Source organism: Onychostruthus taczanowskii, unplaced genomic scaffold, assembly GCF_017590055.1.
Source record: "Onychostruthus taczanowskii isolate IOZ18803 unplaced genomic scaffold, ASM1759005v1 scaffold11, whole genome shotgun sequence".
NCBI lineage: Eukaryota > Metazoa > Chordata > Aves > Passeriformes > Passeridae > Onychostruthus > Onychostruthus taczanowskii.
The window spans coordinates 3,276,127-3,299,554 of record NW_024497629.1 but is presented as its reverse complement, the minus strand read 5'-3'; the positions used below and the strand labels follow the sequence as shown (position 1 = coordinate 3,299,554).

At 37.9% G+C, this 23,428-nt stretch overlaps 1 protein-coding gene across 1 annotated transcript in view; it reads right to left on the bottom strand.

Annotated features, from left to right (window-relative positions):
• The window catches only part of LDAH (lipid droplet associated hydrolase), a 109,682-nt gene that overhangs the window by 73,948 nt on the left and 12,306 nt on the right, over positions 1 to 23,428 (bottom strand). The window contains exons 2-3 of the mRNA XM_041421902.1: positions 22,386 to 22,544; positions 4,153 to 4,287 (exon numbers count right to left, since the gene is read on the bottom strand). Of these exons, the coding sequence (XP_041277836.1) occupies positions 4,153 to 4,287; positions 22,386 to 22,539 (289 nt within the window). The 5' untranslated portion in view covers positions 22,540 to 22,544. The remainder of the gene's footprint in view (positions 1 to 4,152; positions 4,288 to 22,385; positions 22,545 to 23,428) is intronic.

The window sequence follows — 23,428 nt, the reverse complement described above, 5'->3', positions numbered from 1 at the left end:
ACATGACTACAGAGTTTTCTGTGTCTGTAATATAGAAATATAACTGACTAAACCTCAAAGGAACTTATATTAAAGACAACTCATCTTTCAAAGACTCTCAGATATTTTAATTGATATGCCTAGGAAGCAAAACATGTTGTTGAAATAGAAATTAATGTGAATTAAATGTATGTAACATGAATCAAATGGGTATATGCATAAGCTTGAAGTATGCATGAGAGATGCCAGCTCAGCTGCCTTCCTACTGCTTTTCTCCCTGTGTATACATGTACACATAAATATGCAAGACATAAATGCTTTTTAAACACAGCTATCACTGCATACCTCAGTGTGGCCACATATCTGCTGTTATAACTAATCATACAGGGCTGAAGCACAGATAAGGATTTGCTGGTCAAAAAACTTCTGAGTATGACAGAGATTAATTCTGAGGTGTTTTTGTACTGACCAAAGAAACTGCCAGTATCTCTGATCCACCTGATTCAGCAATGTAGGTATTTTCCCTCATCAGCAATTGCTAAAAACATCTATTCTATTTAAAATAAATGAGTCACAAGCCAGCAAAAACTACCAAATGCATACAGAGTCCCTGTGTCCGTGTAACTTCTGTCCCTGGAAACATTTAAGGCCAGGCTGGATGGAGCTGTGAGCAACCTGGTCTAGGGGAAGGCATCTGTGTCCATGGCAGGGGGTTGTAACTAAATGATATTTAAGCTCCCTTCCAACCCAGGTCATTCGACAATTCTGTGATACACAACAACAAGGAAACGTCCCTATTTTTAGGAACCCAGTTCTTGGAACACCAAACTTCCATTACCTCCTCCTCTCCTGTTTGCAGCAGTGCAGACCACAATCCCAGTCCGTGCCAGCACCGCACATTCATGGTGGCACAACATCTCCAAGGGCACTGCAGCAAATGCTTACACAGAAGTGTTACTGGAAAAGTATTCTTAGTTACTATTCATTCCCCTTATCAAGTGGAAAGCAGCTAAAGTGCCAATTGCATCTGATCAACCAGATTACAGTTTGGGAATCACTGTCCTAAATAACTCGTAACCTCTTATTACAGAACACCACACTCTTTGTCTTGCTACGGCTACTTTTTTAGGCTCTTTCCTGCCAGCACAGCATATCATGATGGTAAAAACTTATGGCTTGTATCTGCTAATCATGCCCACACTTCTATCTGTGATTTGGTGGACAACTAGCCAGCAGTTAACAAGATTATTAACTTGCTGAAGTATAAATTCAATTTTACCCAAACAATTTCAGTCATTTTTTCTGTATTTATACCACTGGAGCTAGAGGCAGACTCTCACTCACAGCCAATTCTGCAGTTTCATTAGAAGCCAGAGGGCTGCAAAAGCAAACTCCATTCAGATGAATTATAACAACAGCCAAGAAGCAATATATCAAATAAATTTAAGCTACACACCACTTCCAATTTTTCCTGTAATGCTAGAATTTATTTCTTTTTATGCACAACTTAATTTGAGTTCAAAACTTCACACTGATGGTACATTAACATTTCAGGTTCACATAATCAATGTCTTGACAGAAAATTTATTATTCCTTCACCACTTCTCTGCTTTTCCCATACTGTTTCTTAGGATGTAATTCAGTTTCAAAATGGTCTGAAGGCCCTACTCCCCCTGTGTGTAAAGAGCAAGCAGTGGAAACACTCTTTTGATGGACTAGAAATCAATCATTACCTATCTTTTTCACCAAGAACCATAAACTAAGGCTAGTTTAGCAGATTTTAAGAACATGCTATTATCTTATCACACTATACAGTCCATAGAACATAAAAGATCAAATTAGAAATTTATTTTGTAAATTGACTATTAAGAATGCCACTCAAAATTTCCTGTCATTCAGAAGAAAAAACATGCTTTGCTGATTTGACTGTGTCTAACTCAATATTCATCTGTATAGTTTATACAGTTCTAGAGATTTATCTTCAATATAATTTATCATTTGACCAAATATTGTATAATTAGGTCACGAATGCTGACTAGCTACTTATTAGGTATATGATATTTTAATACATCAATTGTATCTCTTTAGTTGATTAAGATATGAATCACAGATTCCATATTTCTGTAGCACTTGGCAAACACAGACTATTAGAACAAATAAATAATTTAATTCTGATGTAATTTTTCTTTACTGTGTGTCACTTTGCTACCAAAAGTAGTTTACTGGCAGCCCTAAGGACAAACAAAAGCATGCCTTCCATCTTCTTGAAGGACATTGAGGCATTGGAGTGTGTCCAGAAAAAAGGCAATGAGCTGGAAGGGTCTGGAGCACAAATCTGATGAGGAGCAGCTCAGGGAGCTGGGGGTGTTCAGCTTGGAAAAAAAGAAGTCCAAGGAGGACGTTACTGCTCTCTACAATTCCCTGAAAAGAGGTTGTAGCCAGCCAGGCAGGAGTTGGTCTCTTCCAGGTAACAAGGGATACAACAGGAGAAAATGACCTCAAATTGTGCCAAGAAAGGTTCAGGTTGGACACTAGGAACAATTTCTTCACTGAGAGTGGTTAAGCATTGGAACAGGCTGCCCAGGGAAGTGGTGGAGTCACCATCCTTGGAAGTGTTCAAAAAAAAAAAGCAGACGTGGCACATGATATGTTTTAGTGGTATGGTAGCATTTGGTTGCCTTGGTCTTTTCCAAATGTAATGATCCTCTGATTCTACACTTATTTCTGTCTGAAATATTCTATTTCTTATTTCTCATCCAGCCACAGCAGATGTCCACAGAATTAAATCACTTTAAAACATGGCTACGTATGTACACCTGCTGTCTATAAATGTTTTATGCGAGAGAACTAGAAAACTGATGTCCTTTTTCACATGGCTACGTATGTACACCTGCTGTCTATAAATGTTTTATGCTAATTTTAAATAAAGTAAGAGAGAACTAGAAAACTGTTGTCCTTTTTGTAATTTTCCCCTTCACCTAAGGATTGATGTTGTCCTGTTTTATGTTCACAGCAGTGTTCAAAATAAACGTCTTTTTAAAAGCTGAGGAGGAGGATAAGGACATTGAAAGTGAGGTATGACTTGTGTATTGTATTCAATGAGTAAAATTAGGTTTCAAATAGTTTTGCACAGTGGATTGATTGCTGGGAGCAGAATTACAGCAGTGAAATATTCAATTAATGGTGTGTGCCTCTGTGGAGCAGAGCTTGCAAGAGTCCTCTGAAAAGAAGGATATCATACAAAAGTAGAAATGAAGGGTGTAGCTTTGTTCAGTTTCCAAATTGCTGAGTATGATATCTCTCCAGTCAATTAGGAAGTAGACTGTGATTGATGGCTGTTGCTGGAAAACTTACTTTAGTCTTTATTACACTTCCAAAATGTACTTCAACTAAATCTTATCAGGCATATTATTCCTTTGTAGTTTGCTACATTTTAGACCCCTTTCCAGAGCAGCATCATTCATAAGTCAAGTGCACAATTTAAATGCTTGCACACTCTAAATCAGTGGTCTTCAAAGTGGGGTGTTTGCACAGTGTGATATAGGAAGAAAATACTAGAAATGCTGATTTACTGCTACACCACTGTAGCTTGACCAAGTCCAGAGGATGCTCAACATCAATCAGCTTTCAGGACAGGATTCACTGCAGGTTCCCTCATCTAGCTATGCTTGGAGCACCATCTCTTGCTGCAGATCTGCATGTCAAAAAACTCTTAACAGATACACAAGCAACCTCTTCCCTGCAAACATCCCATACCCCAGTCTCAGAGACTTGCTTCCAGGTAATTCACTGATTTAGTACAGCTGTTTTTAAATTCAGAGATAATTAGATCTCTCCTAACCTACTCAATCTCTGAACTGGACATTTAATTTAAAAATTTACTTTTCTACTCTACTCTTCTCAACATAAACACATTCTAGACCGTCTTCACTGTAACGTGTCTCTGACGACTGCCAACAGTAAACTCTCTTATTCTCTTAATAGCATATATTTGTCTGGCAAATCTAATTTACCTGAAATACTTCACTAACTTCTCATACAACTGAAAATTGTTCTGTAGAAATACAATGGAGACATTTAAAACTCATGTCAATCTGTTTTCAATAAGCACAAGTTTTGCCACCAAAACTGGAAGGGTATAAACAATTGTATGCACAGGTGACAGTATTGTACCTTCTATCATTTCCATCCCACTCGGAGGTTTACAGTGTCCAGCATGGCTCACAACCCAGACGGGATACTGCTGGTTCAGTCCACAATAAAGGGCCTGGATAAAGGTCCTGTAATAACCTGCCAGTCCAGGGTTACCTGCCAAAAAACAGAACATACAAGCACAGTCAATAATAACCTTCCAACAGCAAGCAATCTACTTCAAAACAAACTAAACAGCATTACACAGCAATTTGCTAATTTATTGTCTCTAGTACATTTCCAGTTTTTATTTCCCCAATGTTACAGACTATGCTATTCAACTTGTTTAATTCCAGTTGACCAATGGCACTCATGGGAAGCATTTTACAGAATTACTTCAAAATTGCAAAACCTAAAATTGAAGTCCAACACAAGTGAAAACATCTTTTTCCATCAGAGGTCAACCAGCTTGCTTATCTTTCCCATCCAGCTACAAGAATGTGAAACTGAAACATCACGAAGTCTACAGCATGTATCACCTGATGCAGATGCCTGCTCTCCAAATATCTCAGTGTTACCACTTCAAAATAGGTATGTGGCATTGTTACTACACAAAAAGGCTATCCTGACCCTAAAAGAAAGGATGATTTTATTTTAAACACATTGGACCAAATAAATATTTTCCTGCTTGCAACTTCATTTTCTCTCTGTCCCTTTCTACACCAGTGGAGAAACACTTTTCAACTCTTGTGCTCTAGAACCATGGGATAATCTGTCCTCCCTCCTGGTGTCCCAGCAGCTTTTGAGGACTTCTCATAAAAGGCTGGTGTCTGAATGGACATGGCTTGCCTTGGGAATTCAGACCACCCTGCTCTAAAATCCACTGTTAAACACTGAAAATATCATATACCACTGCTGAAGTGGAAACTGAAATACTGTCCCAAAGATAAAAGTAGATCTGTGAAAGGGATCTCTGGATTGCCAAATGAAACTCAATATTCTGCTCCTCCTTTTTTCCTTCTCTTTTGGATATCGTTACTGATGTAAATTGGAGAGGAAATCCATATGAAGACAAAACAGAACTTTCCTAATTTCCATATGATGCATAAAAATTCCACACAAACATCAGAACATATAATTCCTATTTATTTATTTATTTTCCAGAGTAGCTACACTGATTTTTTATTATTATTTAGACACCAGAAAAGCTCACCATCATGGTTGGGATTGCTCAGTTATGTGCCTTTCAACTCCCACTTCAGGCAACTCTTAGTTTGGATATCGTATCATCAACTGCAAAAGGCAGCACGAGCAGTATTGTCATTTTTTAAGACAAAGGCATTCCAAAATAACACCAGTGTATTACAAAACAAAAAAGCCTTCATTCAAATTCTGTCAACTCCTCTGTATCAGTCTGATTGTAATAACAGAGGCTGAGCTGTGTAAGTATTGATAGTGACAGAGAAGAATTAGACCTATAATCAAATTAGACCTATAATCAAATTAGTGAAAACAGCGTACGGGAATAAAAACAAGGGTCATTCCACTTCTTCTCTTCCTGTAGTGGGTATTTTCATATTTTCTTGTTTTACTTCCACCCTTTTGTTGTTCAGGTAGCACACACTAAGTTCACTGTTGTCCAAAGAGGTTCCCTGAGCCCAGCACCACCAAGGCACCCACAGCAACCCAGAGCAGAGCCACGTGTGCAGGAGGTGGTGCCACAGCTCACCCTGGGATGATGCATGAGCACAGGAAGGGAATTTCCCTCTAGGCAATGTATCTCACACACTTCACCCCTCACTTACATGTAGCAAGAGTCTCTGGAGAGTTTTAAATCTTAATAAAACTAGTGATCTTAGAAAAACATTATTTTTACTGGACTACACAGATGTGGTGGGGGGGGAATCCCCAACCCCAAAACATCACTATCACTTATTGTGTATTTCTAAGCATCTCTTTGTAAGCTTGCTATTAAAGGAGATTTGAGAAAAAGAAACTTGCTTTGTAAAAACTCTAGAACACAACCAAATTTGTGCAAGTTGATTTCCAGGAATACAATATAAAATTCACAAGATTCACACATCCATACAATTGCATCATGCTTTCATACATCAAAAATACATAACATGAAGGGCCCCAGAGACAATAAAACATAATCTTGACATCATTTGTCAAGTCTCTTGGATTGATGCTACACAGAGGAAATCTGTCTTTCAGCAAGGCTGTAGCAGCAATCCAAAATCAATTGTGTCTTTTGTAGTACAAATGATGATAATGTTTTGCATTATGTTTAATCCTGGAATAAACACCATTAGGAGTTTTGAGATCAAGGAATCACAAAATTAATCTCAATCACAGCATTTTTTCTTCATACTTTTCTCTCCTTTAATAATGCAGATCAAGGATGGGGGGAAATGACAGCAGCTTAGACATTTTGATGCTCTTTCCCATTATCAGCCAGATGAACCCAACATGTAAAATCTGCTCAGAATTTGGTCATCAGCTGAAGAACAGTCAGGTAAGAACTGCTTAAGAATAGTGAGGCTTTGCATCAAATATTATGCAAAGCCTAAGAAAATCTAATACTTCTTTCAGGGAAAGGGGGCTTTTATCGTGTGATAAATGTGGTCTGTATTTTAGGCAGGTAAAAGAGAAAATCCATTAATGCAAAAGAAACCCCAGTCCTCATAAGCATCTGCTCATCATAAGAGATATTCTGAGAGGTCTGAGCTGTTAGAACTGCTACTGGAATTTCAAAATGAGCACTGAATGAACTGGTGGCAAACAGGGGAATGAAAACCAACAAGAATTTTAACAGCAAAATTTCTACAGAGAAATCACCATGTGTAAAGCAGCTATAAATTTATCCTTTATTGAACTTGCAATTCCAATGGAGTTATTCCAGATTTGTAGTGACCTAAGTAAATGCAGATTAATAGTCTCTGCTCTTGAAAGCTGGCATCTACAATATTTATGAGTGAAGAATGTTTATCTCATATGTCTTCAAAGTAATTTTGTACGTTCTTGATTGAGCTGCTGTCAAAATACTTTATGGGAGGAAACAAAAAAACCTGGACTGATTAAGATTTGCTTCATATAACAGAGTAATAGTAACAGCTAATAGAAATAATTGGGACGTAATACGTACAGCAGTCTGTGATCAATAATGTTTTAGGCTGATCTTTGCAACTGGACTGTGTTCAATTAAATTATTTTATTTTATAGATAAAGAACTACCAGGTTAATCACAAGGGCACCCAGGCAGTGCTCATTTGTGCTTTAGAAGGATTTCCCAGTACAGTAAACCAGAACTGCCTATGCTCTATCACTCAGCAACTAAGTGTCAAAAATGGAAACCATAAGCAAATGCAGTGTTAACCCCCATGATCTGAAGGTTACTCCAGTTATTTGAATACCACATCAATCTTCAGACACCTCAGGGCAGCTGAATCATTCATGCATGCCAATAAATCTCAAATTGCAGCCATCTGAACCATGAAGCACATCTTAAGCAGTTATTCTCAACTGCGCTTAATTTTCAACAGCATTTATGTTGTTTCAGAAGTCTTTTAAACAATAGCTGTAAATGGTGACCATAACAGAAAAAGAATCAAGACTGTAATACACTGAGGATTTGTCTAATTTGCAAAAGATTTCCAAGCACTTCATGGAAAGAGTGTGTCAAATGGACAACTTATACAGTGAATGAGAACAGCAGGACCACTTTATCAGATGTACCCATAAGCTGTAAGAACCAAAGGACTCCTGCCACACTCCCTGTTTTTCTCTGTAACACATGACATTTCACCCAGCTATTCTACATTAAGCTCAAAGTCTTTCCATTTTTAATTTGAAGACGGGAATCCACTGCTTCCTTTTCCGATCTGTTCCACCCACAGCTAACACAAAACAGTACAGAAAAACCAAGAGTGCAGAGGTGGAACTTGGAGCTATTTTAGGAGGTAAATATTCTCCACTTCTATATACTGCAGATACAGACTTCCAAGAACTACAACTACTACTCTTTAGTCACCCGTATAAGTAGAAATACAAACACGACTTATAAAGATGCATTTGCCTACCTTTCAATTTCAAACATTTTCCTGTTAATGCTTTTTCCATCAAATCAAGATTTTAAATGCCATCTGCTTCCTCAATAAGACAATTAGGCAAGGGAGAGAGAACAACTTCTATAAACAGAATATTTACCCCAGGATATCACTTCTAAAGAATAACCTTTATCCTGATTTCACATGATTTCCTATACAATGCATCATAAAGTCAAACTTGGCCTGTCTTAAAATGAAATACTAATATTTGAGATGCTACACTTCCACAAGAAAAATTATTCAGACTTGATAAATTTAAACTTATATACAGTGCACCATCAATGCAACTCCATCAGTTTAATTATGAATGGAAAACAACAAACACTTCACGCTCACTCAAAAAGTCACAGACCATAGGCATTCCTCACAAGCAATTACAGCTTTTATGGCTTACAAATTGCTAAGCATTTTGAATTCTTCAGCAACAGAACACATTCATGCCAAACGGAAACCACAGGTAAGAGAACACTAGCATTAGATAACCCCATGCAAAAAATGTTCCAGGTTAGAAATCAAGATAGTCACCAAAATAAGAAAGAAGCCTTCTGTGCAAAAAAATGTAAATCGAAAATATATACAGCTTGCTCAAAAGAAATTGAGACTAAAACATAAAACTAGGTAATTTTTAGCAGTTATAGAAGGGATAGCTGAGTTGAGAAAGATTTATTTAAGCAGTATACAGTAAAAGCCAAGAGTGGTGGGGAGTGAATAAAAACTTGACATGTAACTAAGTCATCCCAAACAGTGACAAGGTTTCTTGCACCTTGCTCTGAAACAAGCATTTGGGTTCCATTCTCTGTCTTGTGAGACATTCCCCAGTGTTTCCAGTGTCGTCTCCAGGAGCCTGACCATCCGTGGGAGCAGCAGCTGGCACTGCGCCGTGGTGCTTTATGCACTTCTCCAGCAGTTGCTTTTTGCTTGCTTTGGGACCTCAGCAGGACTATAAAGAATAAAGGCAGCTACATGAATACAAGAAGGGAAATACACAGCCAGCAGTGGGTTTACAGAGAACTTTAAGGAACTGGAAAATAAGCCAGCAATTACCATAAGTGTAATTTTAGAAATAATCCATAGTTTCAGAATGAAATGTATCTGCAATATTTAGATTATAGTCTCCTGCATGAAAAAACAAATGCAGCTTCTAAAAAGAAAAAAAAAATTAAAAGAGCAGCTATAAATCAAATTTGAAATCCAGGGGTGCACAGCAGGACACATAAAAATCATTTTTGTGGTGATGATTCTCACTGCCTCCTCACAGAGCTGCCAAAGCTCCCAGCTCCAGCTCGAAGAGCCTCAGTGACAAGTTCCTTGCTCAAGGAAACTTAATCTGCCTTTGGCATCTGACCAGCCACCATGGAAGAAGATGCAACTCCCCTATGTTAATGAATGGAAAGCAGCCCACGCAGATGTCAGAAGAATTTAAATGGAGCATGCAAAAAACACAATGATGTTCTCACACTTGGGAGAAAACTGCAGAATCTGACACCGTGGCTGGTGAGCAGGCCTTAAAAGGCAACACACAGGTCTCTCTGACATGCAAGGTCAAGGGATTTCATATAAAATATGTCAAATAATATTTGAGTGGCCATCATAAACTCATGTCAATGAAGATTTCACCTGTTTGCACATCTCAGGGACTGGCATTCTTCGTCCTGTATCCCTTTATAGTCCCTGCTCTAGGGGAACAGCATCAGCCAAGGAGCAAAACATTACAAGGACGTTATACAGAAACACATGTGAAAACTCTGTTTGATCCTCTCTAACTCTGGAATAGTGAATTTGGCTGGAAAGCACTCTAAGATATTTGCTTGGGTTGTGAAAATAGGGAATCTCAGAAGGATTCAGCCAGGTGTCTGTAACACAGCTTATTAGAGAGGTTTTTCAAGAACATTTCACATTTTTTCCCTATATATACTTACACACATACACTGTTATTAGTTTGACACAGCTATAAAACTTACATATAGGATTTTATAATACACATTCTTTGTATATATTTTGCAAAGCCAATAAGATTGTCTGTTGTTCCCTAATGTTGTTTTACTTTTAGGATACATGTAGGTTCATTCACCTCTAAAGAAATCCCACAGACAGTCTGATAAACCTGAATTAACCTTACACAGCTGTTTCTGCCCAAGTGACAAAAATGCCTGAAGCTTGTCAATTAAAATTACCAGCTAAAAATTATGACAGTATATGCTGTTTTCCCATGGCAATAATTAACAACATCTATCCAGGCAGATAAGATATGAAGTCCAAAATGCTGACTGCATCCACTGCAAACCTACTGGACTTTGCAATTAAGCAATATTGCAAGAGTTATAAAGTCCACAGATACTTCAAGTACTTCAATAATTACATCTGCCACCTCTGCCAAAAAGGTACATAAATACAAAAGAAGCCTTGATTTTAATTTTTAACATGTCTGTAAACTAATGTTTCTTGGAAGGGAGTTAAGACTGAGATATAAAACTGAAATAATTGAGTTCTCAATGGAATAGCCAATTTTTCACATTTCAATAGCAGAACCCAGAATTTTCTAGCGCTTACAATTAAATAATTTTTGTGTGTTGTTTTCCCCACAGTAAATGAAAAATTAAAACATTTAGTTAAATCTCCTAGTACACACCTACACATACACAGTCTCTTAAGCAGATGAAGACAGATGTAATTATTTTAACACCCCAGAGGTGGTTGGTCTGACCCAAACCATCCTACAACCAGTGCTGGCAGAGTGGCTACTGCGAGTTCTGTGCTGGGTCTAGAATTCCCAGTGGGAATTTTTCAGCCAGCTTCGTGGTCTGAAGCAGCATTGCACCAGAAGAAAACAAACCTCCTGAAAGCAAGAGGGAGAACAAAGGAAGTGCGTGAAGAGGAACACGAGACTTGATGTCAAATGGGTTCACAAGAAAGCCTACGAAACATCTGAATAACACAGCCCTGATGAGACAACAGCAGCAGGAAAAAGACAAAGATGGGGAAAAAAAAGAATTCAAACCCAAGATAACCACAAATTATTTGTTTTGTGCAGATACACAGTTCCGAAAATTTGATCACTTTTGAACAATATACAAGGAGAAAGGAAACAACACACTCAAAAGGCACCAGAAAGAATATTTTCAAACCTGTATCAGATTTTCCTATGTTGTACCACTGATAAGAATTAAAAAAAAGAAGAAAATGCACAGGTTTGGGTGCTTTGGGGTTATTAGGTTCGGCTATTGCTTGTTTTTTTTTTAATCAAGGTAGTAACACACAGGAAACAAATGGCAACAGAGAACACCAAGACAGTTAATTTCAGAAAAACAGACTGAAAATGTGTTTCTGCAATTTTTGTGTATTGAAAGTTCAAGAATGTCATATTTGAAACCAACAATCTAAGATGATTTAGTGAACTAATTTTGCATTTGCATCTGCCTTGAGTGTTCAGAAATGTAAGATAAAAGAACAGACTGTTCTAAACATGGATAAACCAAGATTTACCAACTCACATGCTTAAGAACAGACTCTTTGCATTGACACCACTGTATTTCTGACTGAGGAAAAAGGCCTTGTAGTTGGGGTATTAATACTGGTCCTAAGTAGATGCTCCAAGAAGACTTCAACTGAAACACTGTTTTCAGGAAAACACAAAACACAAGTCACTCCCCAATCACATTTATTCACCCATTCAACTTCTATAGCCAAGAGTTTCTGCCTCCTAAGAGAAGGCTATGATAATGGATATAAAATATCTAAAACTTAAAGATGGAAGGCAGTATTTATGTATCACTATGTATTTACTTATTCCTGTGAGAGTTTTTTAATCCAACAAGGATACTCAAGGTTTGTTCTCAAAAATGGGAATCAGGACAATGAACAAAATTCTGTCATCCTGTAACAGGAAAACAAGAGCAAGACATGACTAACTGAATTGCTGGTCATACTGTTTTCCATAATCCAGACATTGAACATAATTGGTCATATTTATTTCTATTATAGATTCAGTGATCCATAAGAGTTACTATAAGATAGAAATAAGACCATGAGTTAACTAGAATCTGAAAGACGATTTTTATTTTTCATTCTTTTCAGATACAACTAAGTCAAAATGTTCAATATCAAGGCCAATTCTGGTATCAGCTCCCAGAAAGGAAGTACATTATACACTGCTGCTGTAGCTTTAAACATTTTAAATGCTTTGTTTGTACATGATGCACATGGAAACACTGGATTTCCTTCCTAGGTAGGTCCTTCACTAAGCAATTTCTTCTTCCCTCCTGCCTCAGACATCCCATGAAGAGAAACAGATCCTTTTAAAAATTTTCAAATCAAGCAAAATACCCTAGAACACAACTTTTCCGTAACTCTGGCCAACTCAAGCCACTGCATGCTGCAGGAGAGGGATCACTTCCTCCCTGATGCTGCTCACGCAGCCAGGCAGGAAGGATCCATGCTGAAAACGCCTCATTAGTAGGGAGAGGACACCAAAAGAAGACTGTGGATTGAGAAATTTCATAAGTCACTTCAGTAAGTCCCATCTGCCACCCAGACTTAGTGGAGGGAAATACTGTCAAACACAGCTGGATGTTCAACCATCCTGTCATTACTCTGCCTTCTCAAACTTAACGAGCTCAACTGTGCCAAGCCCCCATCAGAGGTACTTCTGGAGCACTGGGAAATTCAACAAAAATGGCATATTTCAAACCTAGATCTGACATACAGGCTCCTCTCTGCATGAGGAAGTTTTTATTTTTAATGAAAGACTATGTTTTTTTCTGTTCTAAAGACAATGGAAGCTCGTGGGCTGACCCAGTAAACAAAGCTCAACTGTCAGCATATTTTAAAATATTAGTCACAAACAAGTAGTCCATAAGCAGCAAAAATAATGAAGAACAGTGTCCTAAGAACTGAATTTTTTAATATATAATGTGGGATAGAACACACACCTTTCCTTCAGGGGGTACTCTACCAGCAGGCATGTCTTCTAGCCAAGCTTTTATTTTGCTATCCTTTGGCATCCACTATGTCTCAGAAAAAGCCTGGGGAAAACTCACTAATATATTCAAAGTTTTGTGTTGATTGAAAACAGAAATCAAATAGGTACAGACAAATTAGTATTATCTGCTACAAATAATATCTTCAGGAAGTCAAACTGTTTACCTCAGTAAGTAAAGGGGAGGGTCATTTGATACTTACTCACATTTTATAAACAAGAAACAAACCAAATAATCAGTGGCTAGTAAAATTTTAATTTTCATGCACAAACAACTCCAGCTTACAGTACCTTACATGCATGACACCTGTGGAAACCAGGCTGATCTTGTAATTAAGTCATGAATATTTGCATTAGAAATAAAGAAATGGCTAGAAAAATTGGGAGGAGTAGCTTTGGAAATATTAGGTGGGTTGGGTTGTTTCTTAGTTTGTGTGTATGCCTTTGCTCCTGTGGAAAGAGCAAATACACAAAATATAATGACACACACCTCATACAAGCATAAGAATAAAAACTGTTTTGCAGTGTTTATGTCTCACTGAAATAAAATGTGCTTTCACTTCCTTACCTGCGGATAAGAAGACTAGTCATAGGGAAAGGGAAAAACATTTTGTTTTACTCTATGTACTTCTACCTGGATTGTTATGCTGCACAAACTTTTAACTCTACAGTGTAGTCTGTTCTCAGTGATGACTTTTGCATCCCATATACCAGTTACTAGAGAGTAGGAAAGCCAATTTTTTTACTCAGAAAAAAAAAGTTCATCACAATGTGAAATACAAATTCTTGACATCAGAATCTGAGAACTCAGGGTCAAATGTAAAGAGTTGGCAGCTCCAGCTGGAGCTGCAGTGGAAACAAAAGCAGAAGCCTCAAGGGAGAGGCATTCTCAGCGAATCACTACCACCTGGAGAGGCTGGTGGAGCACCAGCTCCTGCCAAAGTCTCAGACAGAGCACATGAACTCATGTATGCGCTGAGTGCTGGGGACTGACACCATAATTTAACAACAGAAGTTCTGTGACAATTCCAGCTGAAGGAACCCCCACCTTCCCCCCGACTATCATTCCCACCCTCCTACCACAGCTCACCAGCCCCTGAATTACACTGGCACAACTCTGTGGGGGCCCTGCTGTGAACCCAAACAGGGAACTGTTCCAGCTGTAAAAAGACCCCAGAAATAAATGCATGTATTTATTTAATTCACAGCACGATCTCTCAAAGTATTGTTCTGGCATAACTGAGGGGTGGAATGGCACAGCATGGTGGAAAAAGGAATACCTTATGCCAGTATTGTTGACAAACATTTTGAATTGCAAAATAATTGCCTTAGGAAGTTTTTTAAGTGCTCCAAGCACTTATCTCTTGGATTTCCATTGTCTGGTGAGTCTTAATGAACACTCTATGAACAGTTTCTAACTTCCACACTACTTTACACTCAGGAACGTCTGCTGTACACCTAACTTCATGGTTCTAACAACTATGTGAAGGCAAGAGCTACATGAATGGCCTGTCACTTCAATAGCCACCCACATCTAAAGAGAAGTTCAATTACTTAAGTGTTACCTGCTAATAAAAGCAGGTAATGGTAGAGACTTCCCAGGAAAACTCTGATTATGTTATGCTGATCATGTAAGATCACAATACAGAGAGGTGGAATACAGAGAAAGACACCTGAAAATTTTAGGAACACCAGGTAGTTTTCTCTGAGCAGTGCAATGAGCAGCCCAGCAGGTAAACAATACATTCAAAGATCAAGTGGTTGCTCCAATCCCTATACTGCAGGTGAGGCCACGATAAACAAGCACAGGATTTCTCCTCCTCTGGAGGAAAGCACTGCAGATACACAGCCATCCTCTCCACACAGTAAGGAACAATGTTTTCTAGTAAATCATCCAGTCAAGTATAGTATCTGCAGAGCTAAATTTAATTTGAAGCACTGCAAATATCACAAAATGGATGAATGCTGCTGCTAAGATAAAATGTAAAAGAGAAATTGTTCCTAAACAGAGTATCTGTGCACACACAGAAGGAATTCTGCTCAGCTGTTTGGATATGAACAGCATATAATAAGGACACATATCAGATGCAAAATTCAGACTTCTTTTGGTTCCTGCTGATCAGCCACATGTGACTCAAGTGTGCCAGCTGGACTGGATGCCATTCTGAGCTCCATAACCCCCTACGTGCCTTGCCAAGAGAGCCAAGACTCCAATCAAACAAGATTTTTAAGTTGATTCCCTGGACCAGATGTGTTAAATAACAACATCTTCACTTTTGAAACCTAAAATTTCCTTTTTCTCTGCTCCATTGTTTCAGCTGAGGATGGACAACAGAAGCACTACTCTCTTTGGGATGGTATGATCAAAATGAGGAAAGGCAATAGGACTCATGAAACCTTGTACCTTACACTAGTAGGGGTAGGTGAAGATAAACACATAAAGCACAATGTTAATATGATGGAAAACATCCACATAAGAAACAACCTCAGCTTTACGTCACCAGAAATATGTGATACAGGATTAAGAAAGTGTTAGTGTATGAACAAGGGACCTCTGGAGCTTTTTTCAACATAAATACTTGTGTAGTTACACTTTCAGAATTTCACCTAAAAATTCTCTTTACATGTAGAAGCATAACTTAATTCAACACCCAAAATCCAAAGTTAAATGAATGATTCCTTTAAAAAAGACATTAAGAGCTTTTATGCGATGACTTATTTTCCTTAATGTCCTTTGAGTATTTATTGCTGTATTTATTGCTGAGGGTGATACCTGCCCTGGCACAAGAATTTTTCACAGTAAGAGTGGAGCTGCCCATAGAGCTGGTCAATGATTTAAACATTCTAGAGAGGAAGTATTTGTTGTCTCACTCTATGCAGCTCTGCTTTCTGTTAATTTATTTACTTGGTGTTAGCTGATTGTAAGTGAATGATAGCTTAGAAGCTTAGGTTATGTATAATTACAAGTACTGTAAATATGGATGAAGATTTTTTCGTGCTTTGGGACACAGTTTGTGAGGATTACTGGCCATATACTGAGAAGGAACCCAATGGGTGGGAACAAAAGTCCCAGCACTCCCAATCTTACACTTTCTGCTCTAACTTAACTTGCTTTACCTCACTCCTCCTAACGCAAATAAAAGGCATTTGTATGACCCTCAACAACTAACATAACTGGTTAATCAGTGTGACATGATCTTATAAAACTACTAATTTTATTTTTTTTCTATAAGAATACAGTAGAGAATCAGTAAAGGCTTACCTGTGCATTCAGAGGAGACTCTGAAGCCTATAGTATGGTATATCTGGCTATTATAGCAATAACTTTGCCAAAACATCCTATTTTTTTTTCTAATCTTTAGAACAGCTCCCTCTTCTGGCATACTCTGCTTATACTGTATTTAAGTAGCATGCTTCATTCCTTACCAATTTTTAATTCTATTTGGTTCCCAACACTTAACAAACCTAATCGCATTGTTAAGGTTTTCACTGTTCAGTACAGCTGTGAAGGCAAAATACAGCTTTTGAAAGGATGACTAATTCTTATCAAGCATTTATCCAAGATTATGCATAGACTTTACTACCTTTTGAAAGTATCCCAATATCAACCAAGACCAGAACCCACACATGGACAAGGAGCCTGGATGGCCAGTTCAGGGGTCACACGGCAGGATCACTGAATTTGGAAGGGACCGTCTAAGATCTCTGAGCCCAGCTCCTCCCTGCTCATGGAGAGTCAGAGCAGGCTGCACACATAGTGTGTTTATTATCAAGTTTTTATCTGGAGATTTCATATCTCAGGGAAGCCACATAACCCCCTAGTAGGCAGAAATGCTCATGGCGGGGCCATCACTACCTGCTGGTTCTACAAACTACCCCGAAATTTATGCTCCTTCCTTCAGCATCTGAATTACCTGTTTAATCAGGCTGGATGAAATTGGGCCTGAGTCCCTGAACCAGGTGTCACGTCATGGACTCAGTTTGATGACCTCCCCCCGCCACCAAAAAAAAAAAAACCAAAACAAAACAAAACCAACAAAGTATCAAGAAAAAGCAAACAAACAAACCAACCAACCAACCAGAAAGAACTTCATAAGAGCTCTCATAATACTGCTGATAGTGACAAAATTGGAGAGGACATGAGGACATGGAGAGGACAGAACTTCATAAGAGCTCTCATAATACTGCTGATAGTGACAAAACTGGAGAGAACATATGAGGACAGACTTTTTTCCTGGATGATGCTCTGGTACAATTCTTTCAAAAAAAAAACTAAAAACAAAACAAGTAAGAACAACCAACCACAAAACTAGAAAGAGGAAAAAACTGCCTAATGTGTTCAGACAGAACAGGTTCTCAACTTTGTTCACAGAATTGCTGCTGGAGCTCAGTCAGGGCCTTTAGGCACAAAACATACATGATCCAGAACTCAGAACTCCCTTTGCCCAGCAGGTAAAAAAATCTATTTTCCTCCTAATATGTCTGTCTATTGCCAGCAACATTCCCTTTCCTCCAGCTGCATTTCAAAGGCAAATCGTGAACACTGCTATGTGCAGGGGGAGGAGACCCTGGCTGCTGACTTGGAAAGTAGTGTCTAAGGAGATAAAGTACCTTCCCCAAGTAACTCCATGGTCTTGACTCCAAAATCAGATTTTGCTTCACATAAACAGTCTGACCCATCCACATGAGGTGCCAAGATTCCATACAGGATTCCAGATTATATCCTGGCTAAGGTTGCCAGAAGCTGCACACTGCAAGCTTATCTGCTGATACTGAGAGTCCTTACTATGTGTAATTCAAGTTATAACAGGAAGACTTTGTACCAACAAGGGCATTCAGTCACATAAATTTTGTATAAATCAATGCCCATTCTAAAACCCAACTGAAGAGAATAAAACATGCTTTACACAGTTTGCTGAATGAGGAAATAGATTCTTTTATCCCTTGGTCTCAGTGACCAGACAGCAGACCCCCTGGAAGAACAATTCATTCATTCCAGTAACTGCTGAGCAGAGTGAAAAATTAATACCTTTCAAAAAGCTGGTTTGGTGGGAGCCAAAGAAACAAAATACAAAGAAACTAAGCTTCACGGCTATACAATTAGTTTTATTGATAAGTATTATAACATAGTGATTCTTATTATAACTTTCCTTATGCAAGTGTTGAGGGTGATGACTGTTAAGTAACACAGCAGGTGAAGACACAGCCAGATAACATACGGAAAGCTTTTTAGAGTCTCTATGCTACAGTTAAAAATGCCAATTTAAAGATTTTAAAACTTACAGGAACTCTCATCTCAGGAGAGAGTATACTAAAGACTTGTCATAATCCAGACAAATTGTTTGCACTGCTTTCACTGCTGAAAAACAGTTCAGTAGTCTTCAAGTGAAGCAGTGTTGTTGATGTGAGTACATGCAACTACTCCTAGGAGATGAGTATCCAAATATGCAATTTCTGTTGTGCATAAGCAATTCTTGACTCAAGAGAATTAGTTCAGAAGAAATATCTTTATACTTAAAAAAAATTGTGTGTTTAAGTCCTCACAGCCCTTAAACATCACAAGTGACAGCATGAGTTGGTAAACCAGTGACTTGATCCAAAAACCCAGCAGTGATTCAACTGCAAACAGGCAGATCAAGAAACTTGGCAAAGCATAGGGAGCACCCGAATGCAGGCCAGAGAACCAGATTCTGAAATTTTTTCTGTATATTAATGAATAAAACTTGTGTAACATGATTTACTACCCCCCAAAAAAAAAAAAAAGTTTGCATTATATATGCTTCCCAAGTACAAGATTGCAAATTGCAAAATTGCCTTGTTTACAGCAATGGTAACACAAATTAGGAAGCCTGAAACAAAGGTATTCTAATGTATCCCTGCAACGAAATGCAAGAAAAACTTTGATGAAAAGCAAAATGTCATGAGCTAAACAACACAGCAGTTTTAAAATTTGTAGAGTATTTATTTACAAGACTAAATGTTTCATAAATACACAGACACAAATAGACACAATTAAAACAGAAACAAAATTCCATTACACTTTGTGGATTATGGTTTTCAATGAACACAAGGCATGTTAAATATTGCTGTAGCAGATTTGTATTTCACTGCTAATTTTACACTAAACAAACACTGTAAAAGCAAAAACAGTCCTTTAGGACACAAGAGGAAAAACAGTAATTCCTGTCCTTTTCATGACACCTACATATACAGAAAATCATGTACCTGATCCTCCATCTTTACACACTTAACATTATTCTCATGAGTAAATCTCATTGATTTTAACAGAAAAGAATTCATATTAAGAAAGTCAAACAAGTATTTGCATATATTCTGGACTGGAGAAAAATTGGACCTTCTACACAGTAAATACTTTAGTAAACACATTATTACTCCTATTCAGAGGTTTTGTGGACACAAGAAGAAACGCTATAAAACAACACTTGTGCATTAAACATTTCAATTAATACAGTAAAGCTTTATTAAAATTATAAGTTCACTCACTGCCACTAACAAAAAAAACATTAGCTTGTTGCGGTTAAATGATATTAAACCCTGCTGTATGTTCTGTTTTTTAACTGCTTCAAGCACAGTGAGCTATCAGTTCTCAGGAGGCAGAATCCTGCTTTATTTTAAGTAATTGATTTCAGAGTAGAAGAATGTTTTGGAGTTATTTTTTTTAAAAAGTGGGGAGAGAGAGAAAGCTAAGTTGGACCTGAGAGGAATCCCCTCTGTTCTGAAGTAACCTGATTAAAACACAAAACAAAAATAACTATACAGGATTTATTCTCAAATCTCCTGCAACAATTCAATTCCAGCAGAAACTGAGAATTTTGTCATCTTTCTCAATACCCACAACTCTGTTTGGTTTGACTACATGTTAACAAAATCATATGCCTGAATTTCATTAGGACTGGAAAAGTATGTACCAGAGCAGTTTAATACACAGAACAGAGTAACAAATGCAGCAGGACTAACCACCTTCAGTTCAGATCATTCAACACTTGGCTGTGCATGCTCTCTTTTTTAAAGTGAGAGCTGCCCTTGTCTGAATATTGCTTTTCTTGACTTGTGTACCAAGCTGTCCTTTTGCCCCTCTTTCCCTCATTCCATAAAGAATCCCAGCCATGGATACATGCCTTTCAAATGTGAAAATTGCTGGGCTCCAGAAGGGCTCCACATTTCATACTCAGGAAGTTACAAAAGCACAAGGGGAATGCTATCTAATTCTGATTTTTAGGTACATGAACACGTTGCCAGATAACCCAAATGTCCAGATCTCTCCTAAGGCTGTGGTTTTTTTGCACTGATAACCTTCCCTTGAAGGCTAAAAATGAGGCAGGCAACAATAGCAAAAAAACCCACCATTTGTTTTATGAGAAGCAAAACTGCACTTTGTTATGCCAGGTCCCACTAAGCTCCCTGCGAGCCACAGCAAGAAGCTTGGGTAACTTAATTGACTACTGAATTTGGGCACCTCAAGTAAAGAGAGCATTATAGTGGCTGCTGAGGTTTTAAATTGTTTTCACAGTGAGAGAACTTCCAGCTTATTACCAACATAATTCTGAAGTAAGAGCAAAACCATAAATCAGCGGATTGCAAAAGCCTGAAGACCATGACAGAAGCATGAATACTTCACTGATGTCTATTTCTGAACATCTATCTTGTTAAGATGTTATTAAGGAGTCTTCACAAAACTGTTCTGCAGGAAATCAGCTCCATGTAGCCCTGCCACTACATTTTCTTGCATTAAAAGTTTCCTATGATGAATATGGAGACCATGCAACGTATGTGACTTGGTACATTTTTAACAGAATAACTTACATGCCTTGTAGAGGTACCATGACTTGGATGCTAATGTTTGATTTTTGTGCTCTTCCCCTACATATCTTTCTACTGATATAATCTAGCTTTACAGATTTATCTTTCTTACAGCCTCTACTATTACCCCAAATGGAAGGTATCAGTCTCAAGACAGGTGAAAGCTCCAGAACTTGCAGGAAAAAGAAACGAAACTTAGCTGTTTAATTAAACCTTCCAAAAATGCCTTAACTGAGAGAAAGCAGCAGCTGAAAAGCATGAAATTAGGCTTGTACCTCCAGAGAGGTACTAAAGAGATACTGCATAGTGTATTTGGTTTAAAAGGTTATCGCCCACAAAAGAAGGACCAAGATGACTTCACTGTCACTGGCTTAAAAAGTTGCTATTCAACTCCTAGAGGCAAAGGCATAAAACCATTTTGCCCAAGGGAACTAACATAAAATATTCCATGGACCTTCCAAAACATGGAAAAAAAGAAAAAAAAACCCTGAAAAATGGCACCTGTGTTCTCTTTCACCATTGAGTAAAGACTAAGATACACACAGTCCCATAAACAGCCACTAGGTACACTAACAGTGAACCAAAGTTGTGGATACTCAGAAAAGTCATTATTTGCACCACTCATTCTGGGAGAAGTAACAACAGTATCCAGTACATCCAAATAAACAACAGAAAGCATTAGATATCTGCAAACTGTAAAGTGGTGAAAGAGTCACAGTATCTGTACTTGAGTGGGTTCAAGCTCTACTTTTGCTAAAGACAGAACTCCTACAGTTCCCTGGCAGACTTCAATGAAATTAGGACTTCTCCATTGATTTTAACATATGCCAAATGCAAGTTTAGAGCTCTCATTTTAAGACAGCCATTTAAATATAATGAAGAGCTGTACAATACTCACTGAGTTCAAGAGGGTCAGCATAAAAATTCATGTGTAAAAATCTAAGTTAAAAAACTTTTACTATTAAAAAAACCAAAGACACAACTGGATCTAGATTTTTTCCTCTAATACTGTAACTTTCATCTGTCAATTGGCACACAGCTGACATTGCAGTAACACTTCAAGGTGCAAGAGATAAATAGAAGAAGAGTAATGAAAACAAACAAAAACCCACAATGCTCTCAGTAAACCACCACCATGAAGAAAATGAGTAAGACATTCTAATTTCTAAGTGCTGCCTTCTGGCGCTGTTAAAAATAAAGGTAGCAGTAGCAATCGAATGTGACAAAGAAATTTCACCACTGCAATATTACTGAGTTTTTGGCCATGTGCACAAGCCAAAATCTACCACTCAGGTAGTGAGAATTTTGAAAATTAAACTCTTTTCAATCAACAAGCTTCTAGACTTAAACAAAAAGAAGACGACCCTTACCAGGGATAATCATGAACAAGAGCCTGGGTAGATTTTTACTTTCATCTTTTGAGAGGTCTTTCCAGGGCCCACACTTTAAGACATGGGTAGCAGCTCCACAACAGTAGATAAATTCTTCATGTAAGGGGACTGGCTCTTCTGATCCCGACCTCATGTTTGCTGTTGAGCAGAATAAGATACTGTTATAACAGGTCAATACTTACAGAGTTGTCTCTTGGCTGTTATGCCTTCCCCCAGAACAACTGCAAAGAAACCCAGCCAAACCATCCCTCCCCCAACAGCTGACACATCCAGTAATCTGAGGCCCAGTTCAGTTTTTGATGTTTGAAGGGGCTGTAGAAGGTGATACATGTTGCTACTATATGAGAGAAAGCATCTTTCAGTTTCTGTCACAGAAATACACAATGATGAACTGGACAATAAGCTCTATTCTACCTTAAAGGCAAATAATTTAACATTTCTTGTTCATACTGTCCACTGAAAAGATTAATCTGAAAGCTGTTCGAAGGCAAACAAAAAATACCAAACAGAACTAGTGCATTAATGTTTTTGCAAATTCTGTGTGTCTCGTAATAAAAATGGATATTGCAGCATAACACCATGACCTTTAACCATCAAAAGCACAGTTAAAAATAACATTAGGCCTTTCAACTATTTTTACTTGGTGAAAAAGGACTATTCATTTTTGAGTACAAGGACAAAACTTCTATTTCCTAATCAGGCTGTGAAATTTCAGGCATGTAAACTAAAGCCTGAAAGATCTACAAGGTCTGCTGCACTATTAAGTGGGGGGCACTACCCTCACTAATAATCACTGAAAAATTCTCAGTGCTACACAACTTAAAAGGAACAGATCTGACTGAAATTTTAAGTAATGACACTTGACAACATTAGAAAAGTGCACTTGACAAAACAACATTTCCTTACTTTCCCCAGTTTTAATCTGGGGTTTTGAAAGGTTTAAGGTAAAGAATAACCAATGCAGAAAAGACAGAAAATGTTTTGTTTTGAACTAACAAGTACCACCTTGAAAAAAACGGAAT